Source organism: Centroberyx gerrardi, chromosome 19 (genome assembly GCF_048128805.1).
Source record: "Centroberyx gerrardi isolate f3 chromosome 19, fCenGer3.hap1.cur.20231027, whole genome shotgun sequence".
In the NCBI taxonomy this organism is placed as follows: Eukaryota; Metazoa; Chordata; class Actinopteri; order Beryciformes; family Berycidae; genus Centroberyx; species Centroberyx gerrardi.
The window spans coordinates 24631499-24650272 of record NC_136015.1 but is presented as its reverse complement, the minus strand read 5'-3'; the positions used below and the strand labels follow the sequence as shown (position 1 = coordinate 24650272).

The 18774-nt window shown below is 40.0% G+C and overlaps 1 protein-coding gene across 1 annotated transcript in view; it reads right to left on the bottom strand.

Moving 5' to 3' along the window:
- tnxbb (tenascin XBb) overlaps positions 1-18774 on the bottom strand; it is a 47541-nt gene that overhangs the window by 18654 nt on the left and 10113 nt on the right. The window contains exons 6-7 of the mRNA XM_078290194.1: positions 722-875; positions 84-353 (exon numbers count right to left, since the gene is read on the bottom strand). Coding sequence (XP_078146320.1) covers positions 84-353; positions 722-875 — 424 coding nt within the window. The remainder of the gene's footprint in view (positions 1-83; positions 354-721; positions 876-18774) is intronic.

The following is an 18774-nucleotide window of genomic DNA, read 5'->3' as shown; positions in this document are numbered from 1 at the left end:
CCACAACATCTCATCAAATCATAATCGATGCAATTTGGAATTTCACAATGCCAGTTCTCCAGAAAAAAACTCTTTTTACTCACCAGGAGTTGCTTGGGTGGTTGTCGGTTCACTCTGACTGGCGCCCTTCTCCGCCACAAGTAAGATGTCATACAAACGCCCCGCCTCCAGCTCCTCAATGTGGGCGGAGTCTCTGCCGGGTGGGAGGATAATTTCTTGACTCCTTCCTGCTCCGTCGTTGGGCTTGACGGTCAAGCGATACCTGTCAATCTCACCCTGTGATTGCTCCCATTGGACCACGGCAGAAGTGGTGGTCGTCTTGACGACTTGGAGGTTGGAGGGACCAGAGATGACTGAGAAGAAGAAGAAGAAGAAGAAGAAGAAGAAAATAGCCTTTATTGTCAAGTTATGGATTATTGCATGAATTTCAAGATTTCTAGATTAATTTCTAGTTGATCCTGCTGTCTTTATGAAAATGTTTAATTGTACACAAGCATCCACTCACACTTTTTTAAAAACCTTTATTTACCCTATAAAGTTGGCTCAGCACACTTCCTTCTCCTCACTATCGGTCTAAACCTAGTGGTGACAGTAATGTCCAACTGTCATCCCTCCACAAGAAAACCATTTACTACTGTCCAGAACTCTTGAAAAGAAAAATATAGAGCCTTCAGTGTCTCCCCTCAGTTAATAAAGGACAAATCAGATCAAAACAACTCACGGGTCATGAACTCAGCGGAGCTCTCGGCTCCCATCCTGCCGTCCGTCTCTCCGGTGACGGTGACGGTGTACTCCTGACCCGCTGCCAGGCCCGTCTGGGTGAAGGTGGTCAGGCTGCCCTCCACCTGCACCGTGATCTGCTGGTCACTCTCTTTCTGTCAGGGCCGGAGGGAAGAGAAACTACTGTTAGAAAAGAGCTGGATAAATATCTGTGTGAACCCCCCCCATCCACAAGCAGCACGTAACTTTGTGTCTCCACAATGTTTTAGCATGTCTTAGCATGTGCCAAAGGTTTTTACAATAGAGCTTGCATTTCTGTTAAATCGGAAACCACCTCCTATTATCATTTGTTAGCAATGTTAGCACAAGTCAATGAAGTATGAAACGGTGTAACTCTGAAAGTCACTTGCAAGCCATTCCATACACGTCCATAGCTTTAGTAATAGTACGAATAGGTAATAGAACTTGCTCAAAGCAATGGGATTTGGAAAGCAATGGTTTTCATACCCCATTAACAGTACTGAAGTACTGATTTCTCAGAGACAAAAACTCTGATATAAAAATGTTTTGAATACTATAACAGTGGACATTGTTAGTGATGAATAGAACGGGCCTCTAATATCACTGAACCTTCCCTTTAAAACGTGAATCTCACCAAAATTGGAGTTACAAGGTTTTCACAACAGCGATGTGAAATCCAGTTTAATTCAATTTGATACAATTTTATTTATCTCACACAGAGCTATTTGAAGAATGCAATTAAAAGGTATAAACAAACATAAAAACAAAACATAGAATAAAATATTACATAACAAACTGAGACAAGACAGAATGGATTACCAGATTAAAAGTTGGGCCATTTGTATATGTGTGCTATTAAAGTGCAGACTGCAGGCAGCAATCATATGCATATAGCTGAAATTATAATAGGTTACAACTGTCCAGTGTTAGAAACCTCCTGATTGTTAATTAAAAATTTTATTGCTTCTGTTATACATGTATTTTTCCTTTGATTTGTCTTCCTTTGGGTGTCTGAAAGCGCGCGCCTGATGGAAAGAGGTTGAATTCATTGTGCAGCATGTGCGACTTGTCATCTAATATTGCCTGGGCTTTTCTCAGGACTTGTTGAGAGTCAAACTCTCTGAATTTGAATTCCCAGTGTCACATCTGATCCACCACTTCAGACTGATCCAGTTCAGATGTGGCAAACCTGGAGTATTTCAATGGCAAGCGGCTGCATCGCGGCCAGTAGATGGAGTGTCTATCCAACTGTTTCCTCCCGCATAATGAACTCCATCAAGTGCAGTCAGATGGTTTGTCGACTCGGGTTCAGCCAGCTGACTCACAGTGAGGGAACAAACACATTTATGGTTCTCCGCGGAGCTCCCAGTAATAGAAAAAACACTTCATCACGTTGTAATCATTAGGCTGCATGAACAGCCTCATCAGGCTGAGTGGAAACAGCGTCTGTCTGCAGGGCAGAGAGCTGGGTGGGCAGAGGCTCCGCTTTTGTTTTAGAGTTTCCAAACACAAACTTTACTGGAGCAGAACAGAAGCATTCCTGAGGTAGATCAGTGATGTCATGTGAAAGTCTTGAAACTCAAATTTTGGTGTTTTTGTTTTGTTTTTGTTCTGCAATTAAAAAGTTTAAGTTTTCTGTTTTTTCTTTGATTGAAAGTTGACATCATGTACTGAATAAGCCCCGAGGGACTGTGAAACCAGTATAAAATCTATTTTATTGTACGTTTTTACAATAATATATTTAATATAATTCTGTGCATGACCTCAAAACAAGTTTTAACTTTCAACTTTTTGAAGATAGTTTTATTCATTTATTTATTTAATTTTTCCAACTTTTCTGTTGCAGATCAGAGGCATCCCTGAGCTTTACTGATGATGTCATGCGAAGCTTTGGAAGTCCAGGTTATGTTTTTTTTCTTTTCTTTAATCAAAAATGTTATCAAGCAATCAATCAATCAATAAATCAATCAATCAATCAATCAATCAATCAATCAACCAACCACCCAACCAACATTTTATATTGTCATTTATGTGCTATACCCCAAGGGGTCCGTGAAACTGATTGAAAGTCTGTTATAATAGGTTATAAAATAGTATGATGAATATAATTTTCTGTATATTTTCAAAACTACATGTTGGTCAGTTTGACAGTATCATGTTTTTTCTCAGGTCTTGACAAAGTAAACTCTCTGAAGATATAGTTTAAATCTCACAGCACAGGTATTCAGATCATATTCAAGCAAGGCCAGAGATTTAATTGGAATATTCAGCTTTTGAAAAAATATTGAATGCAGGGTTGGGTTGGGTTGGTTTGTTTGGGTTGGGTTTGATTGGGTTGGGTTGGGTTGGGTTGGGTTGCTTTGGTTTGGGTTGGGGTTGATTGGGTTGGGTTGGTTTGGGTTGGGTTGGTTTGGGTTTGGGTTGTTTGGGTTGGGTTAGGTTGGGTTGGGTTTGGTTGGTTTGGGGGTTTGGGTTGGTTTTGGTTGGTGTGGTTTGGGTTGGTTTGGGTTGGGCTGGGTTGGTCTGGTTTGGGCTGGGTTGGTTTGGGTTGGTTTGGGCTGGGTTGGGTTGGGTTGGGTTGGGTTGGTATGGTTTGGTCTGGTTTGGGTTGGGTTGGTTTGGATTGGGTTGGTTTGGGTTGGTTTGTCTGCAGGCCAACATGCTCAATTCTGAATTGCTGCTCATATCTGGATGTTCTGGATGACTGTTCATATTTATTCTAGGATGTAACTCATATCTGATCCCAATATGAACTGACAGCAATGTTGAAAAGACTAACAATAACAAAAGACGTCATTCATTTTGTTTCCAGCACATTTCGGTCACAGCATGAGCCTTCCAGTTTTGACAGAATTGAGGCGTTTCCCCAAATACCAATCAGTTCACTATTTGTCTTTCCATCGTTGTCTTGAGTTGAGCTGAAGATGTCTGAACTTTTTTAAACCTTCCAGTCTTGTGAAACTTGGTCACACCAACCTCTGCTGTGAAACTGGGGAGAAAGAATGTGATATCTTCAACTCTTCATTTTAAGTCCAGTGGATTTTATTTCTATTTTTGACATGTTACTACCTGGATGACTGAAATGAACCTACACACACATTGTGACTCGTTGTCATCCATGCTAATGCTGCTCAGCCAAGCTGACAAATTTATAACAATTGATCGATTTTTTTATTGTCATGGCAAAGCTTTGTCATGTAGGCTGTATGCCACTCCATGCAGCTTTTTGCTGTTCACACTGATTAGACAAAAAACATCAATCAAATCACTGCTGGTAATACAGACTGGCCTTCCTAAAACTGTATTTTTGTAATTAGTACTTTACTTGAGGGATATTAGAAGGGTCCTTTTATATCACAATTGAAAACAAACTTTTTAAACTCACTTTTTCCAAATTGTTTTATTCTCCTTCTGTGTTGGCTTTTATTGTTTTCTGTCTTTTTATGCCATTTCATTTTATTTATTTATTTTATATCATTGTTTTATTCATTTTACTGGTGTTCAGCACTTTGTTAAGGAAAGCTGTATAAATAAAATTATTATTATTGTTGTTATTATTATTTATTCTTTTGTACTATTGTGTATTATACTTGTGTACTTCTCATACTATTCCCATGCGCCTCCCGTCTCTGTCACAGCATTACAGGCCATGTCGTGACACTGTGTTTAGTGTTTGTCCCGCAGTTTACTCATTTCCATATTTTCAGTCAGGATCATTTCACGCTGCATGCTGCTCAGCAGCTGTTAAATCCAAAAAACTACTAAGTTGTTATTATTCAATTCATGTGCTGGAAAGCTCTGCAATTTCCCATGAATTAAAAGCTGCAGTTTACCCAATTACTCAACTGGGAGTGCTTTGCTGACGTTTTTGCTGCCTTCCAGTTTATAATGAATGGATACCATGTTGTAAAGTAAATGGACCACAGCTGGGTTGCCATGCTGGTTACTATGTTGGTTGCCTGGCGATGGAGTTCCAAAGGTCATCTTGGAACAGTGTCAGTGTGTCATAATGCTTTTATCCATTTCCATATGAATGGGAGTGACATCATTAAAATAGAGACTCTAATAATTCACGATACACTCTAAAACAAGTCCAGACTCTGTGCGCCTCCGCGGTGCGTTCAGGGTCAGGATGGTTAGTTCTGTGGACCTCGCTGGGCTGCTGAAGGACCTTCGCTCTGTATATTTAGACATTTATTCACATGTTGAAACATAAATCGTCGTCCCAGTTGAAGGTCTTTGGCACTCTGAAGCAGGTTCTCCTCAAGATGTGGCTCCATTCATTGTTCCTTCTTAAAAGTCTCCCAGTCCCTGCTAGTGAAAAAGTCATCTTAGGACAATGTCAGTGCATCATGATGCTTTTTTTCCCCCATTTCCATATGAATGAGAGTGACATAATTAAAATATAGACTAAGACCACTCTGATCCGTTGTGTCCGTCCCTGTGCATTCATTCATTCATTTCAATTCATTTTCAGTGAGAGCTGCCTGTTGTCCGGACAGGACTGATGACGCTCTGTCTGTCACATTTGCATCCATTTTGACAGAAACTTGGACGGATGGATTTGTCAGCGTCCGTTCAGCCAATCAGAGCAAAAATAAATCAGAGAAAGCCTGGTGTAATGTTGGGATGACTGGAGGTTTTCCAGCTCAGTTTCTTATTGGATTTATACTGTAGAGTCTGTTTCTTCTTTTTTCTATGAAGTAGCTCCGTTATGAGCAAAGATTCCTGTTCTTCTGCCTCGCCGCCATGTTGATGTTCAAAACAAACCAAAAGATAGAAATCTATCTATCAATAGTTCTGTCTGTTTTCTGATGGATCAGTGTGCCCGCCCCCTAATAATGCACCATACACTCTAAAACAAGTACAGATTCTGTAGGGATCTGCGGCATTTAGCTCTTTCTGAATACGAGAAGAGGATTGTGGAAGTCGCTATGCTGCTCAAAGACTTTCTTCTTGTTCTGAAGTCATTCCAGCGCTGATTCGGCTTCATGTTTAGTCTCATTCTCCTGTTGGAACAGAAACCGTCGCCCCAGTCGAAGGTCTTTGTCCCTCTGAAGCAGGTTCTCCTCACGTTGGTGCTTTTTAAACATTTTTGACATGTGTATGCTACGCATTAGCCAATAAATAATAAAGGCTTTTTACTTTTTGTATGGAAACAGTGCCTTGGATATATTTTTTCTGCCAAATCAATATTTTTAAATCTGACAATTTTGATGCCAAAAAATGGAAGTATTACATTTTGTATTCTTGGCAGGGTAGAAAAGCCTCTGAAACAATATTTAGACCATGGGACACTAAAACTCTCCATTGAAACCCAGGATAATAATAAGCAGTTATAATAATCTATATATTTATGCATACATGTGTGGAATCCCATCAAAAAGTCATATTAGATTCAATTCAGGTTAAGGTCTTCCCATAGACAACCAGTGAAATATTGATTGATTCTAAAATAAATATGTAGTCAATCACACTGCATCATATCAGAAGTGGACGACACTGACTGAACCAGATCAGGTTTGTAATAAAAGTCCAGTATATTGCTGTAACACGACTACATTCAGTATGTTGTTATGAACATGTCATTTTGAAAAGTAACACAAGTGCGTCTCGTCCCAAACAGATTCGAGTCAGATTCTGCATGTTGAAACGGACAGATGTCATTTTTAAGAGTGCAGAATGCCACACAAGTCGATGTGATGTCACCTGGCAACAGAAAACACTTCAGTCCATCAAACCGCTCGGACAGAACGGTTCCCATCCAACAGTTCCCCCTCTGAATCTCTCTGTTTGTGTCTCGTTTCGTCATCCAGACTCTCTCTAGACTTCTCAGTTTTGTCGACTGGTGAAAGACGAGAACGTTCCTTCGTTCACGATTCAGTTGTTGTTGTTGTTGTTCGGTCTGCGTTGTTTGTCAGGACGTCTGGTAAACACCGGCTGATGAATCTCTCTCTCTCTCTCTCTCTCTCTCTCTCTCTCTCTCTCTCTCTCTCCCTGTGTCACAGCTGTGGGCCGGTGGTGATGTCATCCCTCTGGCAGCGGCCATGTTTTTGACAGTGTTTACGTGTTCCCCCTAGCAACAAGCATCCCACATCTGCATCTTTTCCTCTCCACTGACGAGCATTCCCTTTATCTTCTGCTGTCGCTCTTCTGTTTTACTGTGCTCTGTTCTGCTCTATTCTGTTTTAATTTGCACTATTATATTCTATTCTGTTTAATTATTTTTGCTTTGTTCTGTTCAATCCTATTCTGGACCATACTGTTTTGATTTGATGTGTTCTGTTCCATTCTGTTCTATTCTATGTAATTCTGTTTGAACTTGCTCTGTTGTATTGTATTGTATTCTAATGTGCAGTGTTCTGTTCTATTCAGTTTTAATTCGTTCTGTTCTATTCTATTGTGTTTTAATCAGCTCTGTGCTATTCGGTTCTGTACTATTACATTCTGTTTTAATTTGTTCTATTCTTTTCTTTCTATTCTACACTGTTTTAATTTGCTGTGCTCTATTGTACTCTATTCTGTTCTATTTTAATTTGCTCTGTTCTAGTCAAATTTGCTCTTTTCTATTCTATTCTACTCTATTGTATTCTATTCTAATTTGCTCTATTCTATTCTAGTTTGTTCTGTTTTAATCTGCTCTGTAAATTGCCTGATGTGTCTCTTCTCTTCCTTCTCTCTCTCTGTCTCTCTCTCTCTTTGTCTCTCTCTCTGTCTCTCTCTCTCTTTGTCTCTCTTTCTGTCTCTCTCTCTCTCTCTCTGTCTCTCTCTCTCTTTGTCTCTCTCTCTGTCTCTCTCTCTCTTTGTCTCTCTTTCTGTCTCTCTCTCTCTCTCTCTCTGTCTCTCTCTCTCTCTATCTCTCTCTCTCAGCAGGTTTCCCTCTCAGGATTCATAAAGACGAACATGGCTCGACTCGTAAAACATCCTCTCATCAGTTCCATTCTTATTCCCTTTACAGCATCTCTCCATCACTTCCTCTCTCTATCTCTCTATCCATCCATCCATCCATCCATCCTCCCTGTCTGTGTTTCTCCTTCCAGTTGTTATTATTTTTCTGTGGGCGGTTAGAGAAACTTCCTGGTGACGTTACTCTGGTCCAAACTTCTCCATCCACACTATAATCCCACCATGATGTCAGGGGGAGATTAGTGCAGATCAGCTTGCACACCGCTTTGTTTCGTCGAAATTACAGTACATGGACATGTAGAGGTGGTCCGGCACACTGCCAGTGTGTGTGTGTGTAAGTGTGTGTGTGTGTGTGGGAATGCATAGCTGAATATGAAAGAGAATCTGTGTGTGTGGTGATTCCTCCATGCTGTAGTGGTATACTGTACGTGTGTGTGTGTGTGTGTGTGTGTGTGTGTGTGTGTATCTGTCTGCCTGTGTCCTCCATTGTAATCTAAAGCAGTGAAGCAGTGAGCTGCTCTCTTTTCATCTCAGTGACAGTTTGATTCTGACTGATTCAGAAAGTGAGGTTAAGAGTGTTTTCTTTGTTCGGCGGCCCGCTCTCTCCTCAACACGGCTCTTACAAATACCAATACAATTAGTAATTTTCCACTTCTTTAATGCCTTCTCCTGCAGATTGATCACATATGTTTGTGAATGGACAGTCTTGGTGAACAAGTGAAATAGAGGTTAGTGGTTTATTTAGTTATAAAGGGGCAATAAGTAAGACTTTTACTGTCCCATATCACCGAATGACCATAATCTATCTGCAGGGGGTTGATCAATACCTATGACTCAGCGATTACTTTGCCAGGTGCTGAGACTTGTGGCTTTCAAAACTCACTTTCTGGCTCATAAAAACTCCCTGCCCATTGACATTTCAAGACACTCAGACTCCCGTCAGTGGAGGACGGAGCTACAAGTGAGCGACTGGCGACGCATCACATTTCATAAATACAAAGGCTAAAAAACCTTGTTCTCAAGCCAAAAAAGCGAATGACAAAGCAGTTTTATTATTCCAGTATTTAGCATGGTGAGATATTAGCTCTTCACCAGACGTTTCTGTTGGATTTCTGCTCTGATTAGCTAGCTTACTCCTCTACACTGGGAAAATGTGACTTTACTGTTTGTGTCATTTATTGTGTCATTCCCACTGTGTCTGCTAACACTCAAAATGTGACCCACCAGACCTGGGTCAAATAGTTGTTTAAGTCTACTTGGGTGCCAGTTTGAAAGAACTCTATGCTCCAAGGAGATCAATCATTAGTGAGTTTTTTAAATGAGCATGATGTGTTAAAATGCAAATACGTACTCCATGCACATTTTCCCCACGAAAGCATTGCGTGATATTTGCCTTAAACCCCGACAACCCAACTCATGCCAGGTTTTAATTTTTTTACCAAAAGTATGACCAAAAGCCTTACTCTAACCTTACCAAATATTAATCTTAACCAAAGTTTTAGCTGCCTAAACCGAACTGTTAGCTAACCTTAAGTCTCACGTGACGAACAGGTGAAAATGCCGTGTCCAATTTGTGCTGTTGTCACATAATCCAGTTCACGGTGGATGAATGTAATCTTCACATAATTCCTGTCCACAACACGTAATCTGTGTTTCAGAGTTTATGCTCATTTCACAAAATTTGATGAGATTGTACTGCAAATGGAAAACAGCAAAATGCCTTATGGTTACACAAGCATAGCAGATACATTAATTTCCTCAATATACCATTTTAGCAGACCGACTGAAGGGTTTTAAACCATATTAGAAAGAACGTATTCTGTAATTGCAATATTATATATATTGTCCACATTTTTCAGCCTTACTTGCAGTTAACCCTTAGTGCAACCCATATTAGTTTAGCCTCATAACTCAAATTTTGGTGATTTAGGTTTCTGTGGTCCTTCATCAATTAGAAAATAAAGCTTTTTTCTGAATTCCTGAAAAAATGATATTTGAAGATACAAGGTTTTCACCTGACGACAGCAGCAGCTTGTAAGCCCCCTAAGATGATATAACTGCAATTACAGGTTGCTATGTTGTAGCTTATGTTTGTGCAACACAGCCAGTCTTGTTCTGAGACCGATGATTTCAGGAGGGTTTTTTTTTGTGTGCTGTTGTTTGTGTTGCTATAACGTTGAGAGGCTCAGTCGCTAACGACACACCCATTTCGCTTTTTGAAGTGTCTTTTAAGGTTCCCATGAGGTATGAAAACGTCTAAGAGGCCGGTTGGAGTGGAAACCTCTAGAAAACGCAACACATTTTTAAAAGGAATTTCTGGCAGCACACAGCCGGCCAGGAGCAGCAGTGACGGGCTGTTAGTGTCTTCCACATGGGTGTTGGCTGCTAAGATGATCGAGTTGTGACGAGATGGTGTGTCTAATCATGTGATGACATACACCACACAACTTCCATCTCACTCCAGTTGATACACACCAGAACACAGTCGAAATTCATTTGCAAATAATGAGGCAGCGATCACGTCTACAGCTTGTTTTCTTTGTTCCAAACCAGAGTGGCAAAGTTGACTTTATTGCAGTTTTGTATTTGGTTCGTTCAGGTTCACACTGACAATTACAAGTGAACCAGAGCTTGTAAACAAAGTCACATGACTCACAAGCAGCTCGTTTTGGTCACCTGTCATCCCACCAGGATAGAGATTTTGGCGGCAGAGGGAGTCAAAACAAATCTGATTCCAGTTTCTGTAACTTCAGCTGAGCACGATGGACTTGTCTTTGCCTTCTATCAAGGAGCTGGAAAATGTGGTCCCTGCCCCATAGACTGTAGAGGCATGTCACCACATCTTCACGCCAAGTTTGCCCTCACTTCATTTTGTTATGCTATGCTTTCCAAGCATGAGGAACTGATGGTTATCAGATGTCAACATCAGTCTCCTTCTACCCATAATTCCTTGTGTTTTGGGGTGGTTTCCTGTAGTTGGTTGGATTACGTTCTCACTCCTAACGAACCGCACCGCAGTTCTCTCGTTAGAGGACTGAGACTCGCATTTTCAGGTGCCGTTATTTGATGTTTGAATGGCATCGTTCTCACCTGGCCCAGCGAACCAAACCTGAGGTGTAAACACTCCAAAGTTTGAATAAACTGCTCCAAAAATCAGGATCTGAATGCACCTCAGTGTCGGTTTTAACCAGCTTGCAGTTCCAGATGGACAGTGTTTGCTTTCCTGACTCTAACTGAACCATCCTGAAGTGATGAACTCCACCCATCTGCTGCTCCAAGTAGAAAATAATTGTTTGCAACTGTTTTTTTTTTGTTTTTTTACCCAGGTCTGCTGTACACATTTCCCATTGTGTTTTGTCAGAGTGTGGTATCTAATCTGTGGCAGTAGGTAGATGTTAAACTAGAGAAAGTTAGAGAATCGGCCTTGTGCCAGTTTGAATTCCAGCTGGGAAAACCTGTGTGGAGAAAGTGAATGAGTAACTCTTCCTCCTTCCTCAGAAACCACTGTTTAACTGCCCTTGAGCAAGGCACTGAACCCTGTCTGGTCCTGTGGAGCGGCTCAGTGGACGACAGTAGAAACCTCTGGTAGAACTTCGCAGCTCGCAGGTTTAAAGGGAAGTTGTCTTTGAAACAGATAATCTAATGTTTTTATGGGTTCACAGTAAATAAGAGAAAACGTAACTATTTGAATAGCAAAAGCTGTATTTAAATATGTAGAAAGCTGACTTTACTGGAGTCGACCAATCTTGTCACATTTGGGGCAGGGGGAGGGGGCGGAGCCTCTAGTACTGCCAGCCAATCAGAGCAGTGGCTCTTTCTGGCTGCTAAAAACGCCTCCAAAATGATGTGTAACTCTTCAGGTGGGAGAGCGGCTCTAGAGAATAAATTACTAAGAATATCTAGGCCTATACATTATTTTTACCTGAAAAGACTTCACAGGTGTGTTTCATAGCCTCAAGGTAATGATATAAAACTGTAGGAAAAGCGAAGATAACTTCTCCTTTAATGTGTTTCTGAGTGCAGCCCTCCCTCCCCTCTCACTGTCTTCTTGTGTAAACTTATTTGGTTCAGTAAGTGTTGAAAACAGACAGTTTCCAGTAGAATCATGTTTTTGGCAGTCGGTGTCTGTTGACCAGTGAGCACAAACAGTTTGAGACTAGGCTAAACCATTTTGAAATATTATGAACACCAGGATGTTTATAATAGACTCGCATAGTAAAAACAAATTTATACTGTGGATTATTTTGAAACACAGATTATACACTGGTCAGCCGCTAGTAGCAGTGCTACTGCAGTCTGACTCAGCTGAATAATGAGTCTATTTCACATCTTGCACTGTCTCTTTTTAGTTTTTGTGAGGTCCTGTTGTCTTTGTACTGTACAATATATATTGTTGGTAGAAGAAGAAGAAGAAGAAGAAGATGAAGAAGAAGAAGAAGAAGTTGGTAGATATACTCTCTTTGCACCAGTGTAAGACAAATTCCTGGACAGTTACTAATGGGTTGAAAAGGTGCTAAAATAAACTTTACTTTTTAGCTCAGCATTTGATTAATTGATATAGTTGATGTGTGTTTATGTGTATATGTGTGTGTGTGTGTGTCTGTTGGGTGTTTGTGTGGGTTGTGCGGTTGGGGATCATTTGTCTGGACCAGTTTTGGGAGGTCAACTTTGTATATATTCTAAAGTTGTTTTAATCTGTTTTTCCTATTTTTCTCATTCTGTAAAGCACACTGAGCTTAAAGTTGAATGTATTATGCTACATAAATCAAATTTGATTTGATCTGATAAAATATCCTAGTCAAGTAGAAGTACTGTTACTTAAGTAGACGTACAAATACTGGTGTAAAACTCTGATTGTGTAAAAGTAAACGGTATCTCATTAATATGTACTCACAGTACAAAGTTACTGAATTATGTTTTTTACAAAAGAGAACATTTTATATGATCATTACATATGATCTTTATCAAGAAATGCTAAAAGGACGAGAGCACATAGAGTTCGAATGAGACTCTTTTAATTAAAGAGTAACTAAACCCCAAACCCAAACCTGTGGTGAAGCCTGACACCTAATGATGAAAAGCAGGGTACTGAGCTGGCCTTCTGCTATTGGCTGGTCTTTGTGCCAGGTGATGTCACCACGTGTTGGACTCTATAGAAGGTGACATCACCTGGCTCAAAGACCAGCCAATAGCAGATGGCCAGTTCAGTACAAAAAGGTACAAGTACACAAACAAGTACTCAAGTACAATAACAAGAATAAATGTAATTCGTTACTTCCACCCTTGCGTTTACTGTTGCATTTACTGGCTGTTATTCCCTCTCTTTTTCTATTTTCTATCTTGTTTTTATTATTTTATTTTCCCTTTCATCCCTGTCTTATTCTCTTATTTTAATACTTCCTTTTATTCTTATGACAATTTTTGAACTCTGTTGGTGTTTTTATCTTGTTTTGTAGCACTTTGTAACCTTGTTTTGAAAAGCGCTATATGAATAAAATTATTATTATTATTATTATAACTGCAGTTGTTGCTCACAGTGATTTCCTTCTTCACGTGTTTTTTAAGCTCTTCGCCCAGCAGGCCGACGCTCAGGAAACACCAACAGCATCCTGAGCACAATAGCAGCTTTGAGCGCCCGGTAATCAGTGGCACATGTCCGTACACGACTCCGCTGTTGCTGGTTTCGAGGGGGCACCTCTTCTGGAACCTGATAGGGTCAATTGATTGTTTTATAAGCCCTTAATTGATACCACAACCCTCTGGACAGTATCTGGCACCCTCAGCGCAGGTTGTGCCCCGCTGGATGAAAATGTGACGACGCTGCATGTTGTTCTGTCCAATCAAAATCCACGTTATAGAGCAGCGACCACATGCTGCTAAGCTCCGGTTCAGGATTTATTGGACTGCATGAAGAGTTTCATTCCAAAATCAAATATCGAGTATAGAAAAGTGACACTTACTCATATAAAATGATTGATAGTGCAACATTGGAACAAACTGTGGTACATTTTCAAGAATATTAGGTAACTTACTTGGCTCACTTTTACAGTCTGGGTCCTTTATATTTCAGACATTTTGAATGATGAAAGTATGGTGGTTGTTTTTTTCTTCCAAAATGGATATATACAGTATATATACAGTATATATATAGAGTTTTTTTTCTATAGAGAGAGTTTTTTTGGCTACATTTACATGCATTCTTTAATTGTTTGACTTGTAGAGGGAAAAGAGACTGCAACTTTCATAACTCAGTGTCACTTGAAAACCCGATCCACAATAAAAATATCATTTTTTTTTTTTTAAATATCCATTTTAAAAAGTAATTTAATCTTCTGTTGTTCAACTCAGCACTAAATGCATAAGAACTTTATGTTTAGTGGCCAAGCATCTCTTAAAAGTAAATGTATCTGTTTTACAGAGTACTATTGTTTTTATTGTATTTTTTATTATTATTATTATTTTATGATTGATCCTACTTATTGTTTTTTTTTTTACTAGTGGTGTGGTACTTTGTCTGGGTTGATATGTTGATTTCTGCATTGTGTTGTCCTGTATTTGTTTTTAACCCGAGCTGCACCAAGACAAATTCCTATCAACTTTTGTTGACATGGCAATGAAGTATTAAACTTTAACAAATATTAAAATCTGGTTTTCTTGAAACAAGTAAAATATGTGCCAATGCAGTGCAATAATTTCACCTGTTTCAAAATTACAAAATTGGTTCGATTTTGTCACTTGTTTCTAGAGAGTTCTTGAATCAAGCTGAATTGTGTTGAAACCGGTTAAATTTTCCCACCACAGAAACATCAAATTTTAGGACTCTTTAGAACAACTTAAATTCACTTGTTAAGGTTTGGCAGTATAATGTTCATTTGGATTACAGACTGATCTTTTACTGTAAGTTTCATGCATTACTTTTCATTCTCCTGTTTCTGTTCTGTACAATAACAGTAAAACACGTCGCTCTCCAGTGGGCCGTCATGGCGACCAAACCAACCGTTTAACTCCCTGCAGATGAAGCCTGTGTTTCTGGCAGCGATCCTCCGTTACCTTCTAACGCCGCTGGAAACAGAGAATTCGCCTCGCGGTGTTTTTCTTGGCAAGAACATCGCAGATCTACGAATTTACGGGACTCGTAAACCCTGTCGTGTCTTCCAACGGTCGCGCTCTGTGAAACTAAACTTCTCGGCGTTTGGATAAAAACAGCAGAGAGGCGAGCTTGGCTGAGTGGGACCGAGAAACTTGGTTATCGCTTGTCAGGTGAAACTAGAACTCCAGGTTGTGATTTTTATGTTTTTTTTTTCAATTGAAGGATTTTGTGTTCCTCTATGGGTTGAGAAAGTTTCATGTCTCTTGGGCTTATGAAACCCATTCAAACCCATTGTTTAACTTGAAATGTAAAAGTTAAGACATTTTATCTGGATTCATTAATAGTTGACATTTTGGAGATAAAGGCCTGACTGTAAATGTTGTGAGTTATGACTCTTCACAAGAGGGCCAGAAATTAACTGGCGCTTGGAGCAAAAATGCCCTTGAAAATGTATAAAATGCCTGTAAGATTAAAAATGACGAGACAAAAAATTACTACTTAGGGGTCCCATTTTTTGCATTTCACCCTTTTCGTAATTTTTTGTTGAGGTGTCAAATGTTCATGTGTTAATTCAACAACTGTCCCCCGTGAGCCACCGTAGCCACCTGTGAATTTCCAGTGCGTTCTGGGTGATAAAACGGGTCAGTTTTTCATCAGATAACAGCCGAGCATGCGGTCTGAAGCAGTAGATAAAAAAACCCTAACCTTAACCCCATCCCACACAAACCACCGCATCAACAAAAACATCCAACATGGTCAAAAACTCCAACAGCGGAGGAGTGAAAGATGGAAAGCAGCAGCGTCCTCCTCTGTAAGGCCTGCTGCCAGCTTCCAGCAGCGGTGCTTGGAGCCAAAGCTCTTCATCAGACTTAAAACTGTGTGACAGACAGTCGTTCCTCCGCTGTTGTTCAGCCGTACAAAACATGTTGGTTTGGTTTTTACTAAAGATGGATCTGCTTTGAGGAGATTTACTTGGCTTGATGATGTTTTGGGTTTTTTTTTTGTGTGAAGACTTTGAACAAGAACACTTTGAAAGGTGGATACTCTAGATCAGCATCATGTTGGTTCAATCTGAAACTTTATTTTAGTTCTTCTTTGTTCTTGCACATTCAGATGTTTTGTTGAGAAATTTTTGCTTGAGCTGGTAATGCCGTAGGTTCTTAACTTATATATATATATATATATATATATATATATATATATATATATATATAATATTAAATTCTTCTTCACTTTATGGAACAAAAACACAGACACACACTCAAAGACTGCCTGATTTTTTTTACGTCCTTGTTCCTTCGTTACCTTCACCAATGAAGTAGGAAGGAGGTTATGTTCTCACCTGTCTGTCTGTCTCTCTGTCTGTCTGTCTCTCTCTCTCTCTCTCTGTCTGTCTGTCTGTCTGTCTGTCTGTCTGTCTGTCTGTGTTAACAAGAAATCTCAAAAAGTTACGAACCAATTTGGCTGAAATTTGGTGCACAGATCGCTCTTGGCCCAAGGATCAGCTGATTTGATTTTGGTGGTAATACAGATCTGAGATTTCTGTCAGTAGAAATGTCTTGCTTTTTAGCCACAGCTGTTATGCTGCGTTCATGTGCTGGTGGGAAAGTCCGACATCCAGGACTTCCAAGTCGGCTGCTAAACAGCGTTGTATTCACCTGCTATTTTGTGGGAAAATCAAACCCGGAAGACAAACGATAAAGAAACGTGAATCGTTACGGAGGCTGCAGCATTGCAAGTTGGAGGATTGTTCAGCGTTGGTGAAGGTTTGCACTCTACTGAATTACTTCTAGTTTTATCTGTATTTACTGCATGTCCTTTGCTTTCCGTAAAGCACTTTGCGTTCTTCTTCTTTTGCATTGCAGCAGGCTAGACGCTTAAGCACCCTGCTGCCCTCTGCAGGACGCCAGCGCTACTCTTCTGTAAGTTCAGATTCATGAGTAAATTCTTTAAACTTCCAGAAAATGTCTAACTTTCTTCATAATACTTAGCTGTTTTTCTTTACCTGCCAACAACGTTTTCAAAAAAAAAAAATACTCCATTAGCTCTCCTTTCAGAATACTTTCTTCTTCATAGATTTTATACTCTATTAATACATGCATTACAGAGTCTTTTTCACCACAATCACGCTGACGAATGAGTTTGTCAGAAGTGGTTTGTACATGTCGACTTGGCAGGTGGACACACTGGACCAGCAGTGCATCAGCTTAGTCTCACACTTGAGACTGAACTTGATGAGTTCTTCTTGGAAAGATGCTGCATATAGTTTATTAGTTTACTTTTCATCTTTTAGTGAACATGTTTTGGCCAAAAAGTGATGATGGCTTACAAATTGCGTCAGTAAAACTTTTCCTCTCCACTTTGTGGAACAAAGTTGCAGTCATTTATTCTCTTGTTCCTGCAGACTGTCTTGGTGTTGTTCTGGCGCTGTCATATCCATTTACACATGAGCGTGTGGACAGGCACACACACACACACACACACACACACACACACACACACACACACACACACTCACTCAAACGCTGGCTGCACATCTTAAAATTTGTGACGTGCTTGTTCTTTCTTGAATTTGTCCTTTTTGTTTATCTCCATTTATGTCCTTTTGTTTTCTCACACTTGTTTTACTTCTTCTTGGTCCTTCTGCACATTCTGCCGTTTTTTATTTGTCAGACAGTGTTTTGCTGAAGCCGATAATGGCTCATGAATTATGCTCGGTTTGGTGTAAATTTTGTGAAACGGATTTGCAGTCGGTGACCCGGCGAGTGTGTTTATGCGTATGAATTATGACGGCATCTCAAGCGGTTTCACAAAAAGTTCAGCGCTGTTTTTGTTCCCTGGCTTCCCTGAGGACAGAGGAAAAACTACTGAGCTGGTGAATAGTAAACTCATGGCTCAGATAAGACTGGGAATGTTCGACACACACACACACACACACACACACAGGATGATGTCAGGGAAGGAACAGTTAGTCAGGATATATAAGGCTTGCCATTTTTATCCAAACATCGCCAAAAGCAGTCAATATTCTTTTCCATGGAAGGGCATGATTTTCTGTTCTGTGCCATCTTTCTGACTCCTGGGGGATTACAGGGAATTTTACGGCACATTTTTATAGTATTTGTCATGGAAGTGAAGCCTGGCAACGTCTTCTCGAGAAGTTCTGCTGCACAGAGCTCTGCCCTCCAAACATGGCTCCGCATCCCGGCCTAATTTACTAGATGTCATCCGTAAATCTTTGTGATTTTAAGTGAATTTTATGGAACGTTTTTTTTAATTGGATTTGTCACGGAAATGATACTTGGCGACGTCTCCAGCCGTTGCAGTCTGCGTAGGTTTGCCCGGAAAGCGGCTCTTAAAGTCCTGGTGTAATTTATTGTGATCCGTGTCTCTCCTTTGCGGTTTTTAAGGAAACTTTAAGGAGATTTCGGTCACACAAATGATACTTTGCGCTGTCTTCACTGCGGAGTCTGCTGTCCACCATGCTTTGATCCGAAAATCATGTCATAATTTACTGTTCAAACTTGGGATTTGGGAGGAAATTTCACAGAACATTCATAGTATTTATAGTGAAAATGATAGCTGCGGTGTCTTTGCACACACAGCTTTGTCCTGGAACAACTCCTAAAATCCTGTCAGAATTTATCGCCTGCCATCCTTCTCCTATCTCCTCCGGGATTTTAAGGAAGTACGAGGCAAAAGTTTCAGTCATGGAAACATGGAAGCAGTATGTCGCTTTGCCCTTTCAGCAACTCCAAGCTTACAGAGTTGTTGGACTTCTTAAAGGACATAAAATCTTGTCATAATTTATTGAATGCCATCCACATATCTCCTTTGGGGTTTTGAGGAAATTTCACAGATCATTTTTTCTCGTACTTGTCGTGCAAATGATACTTTTCACGTCTTTTCAATGTGACCGCGTGTTGAGTTTTCCAACAAAATCAAATGAAAATCAAATCCTAGAATCATCTGTTGTAAGGCATCTTGGCAAATTTGTAGATTATTTGTTAGGGAAACACTTTGCAGGAGGGTTCGAC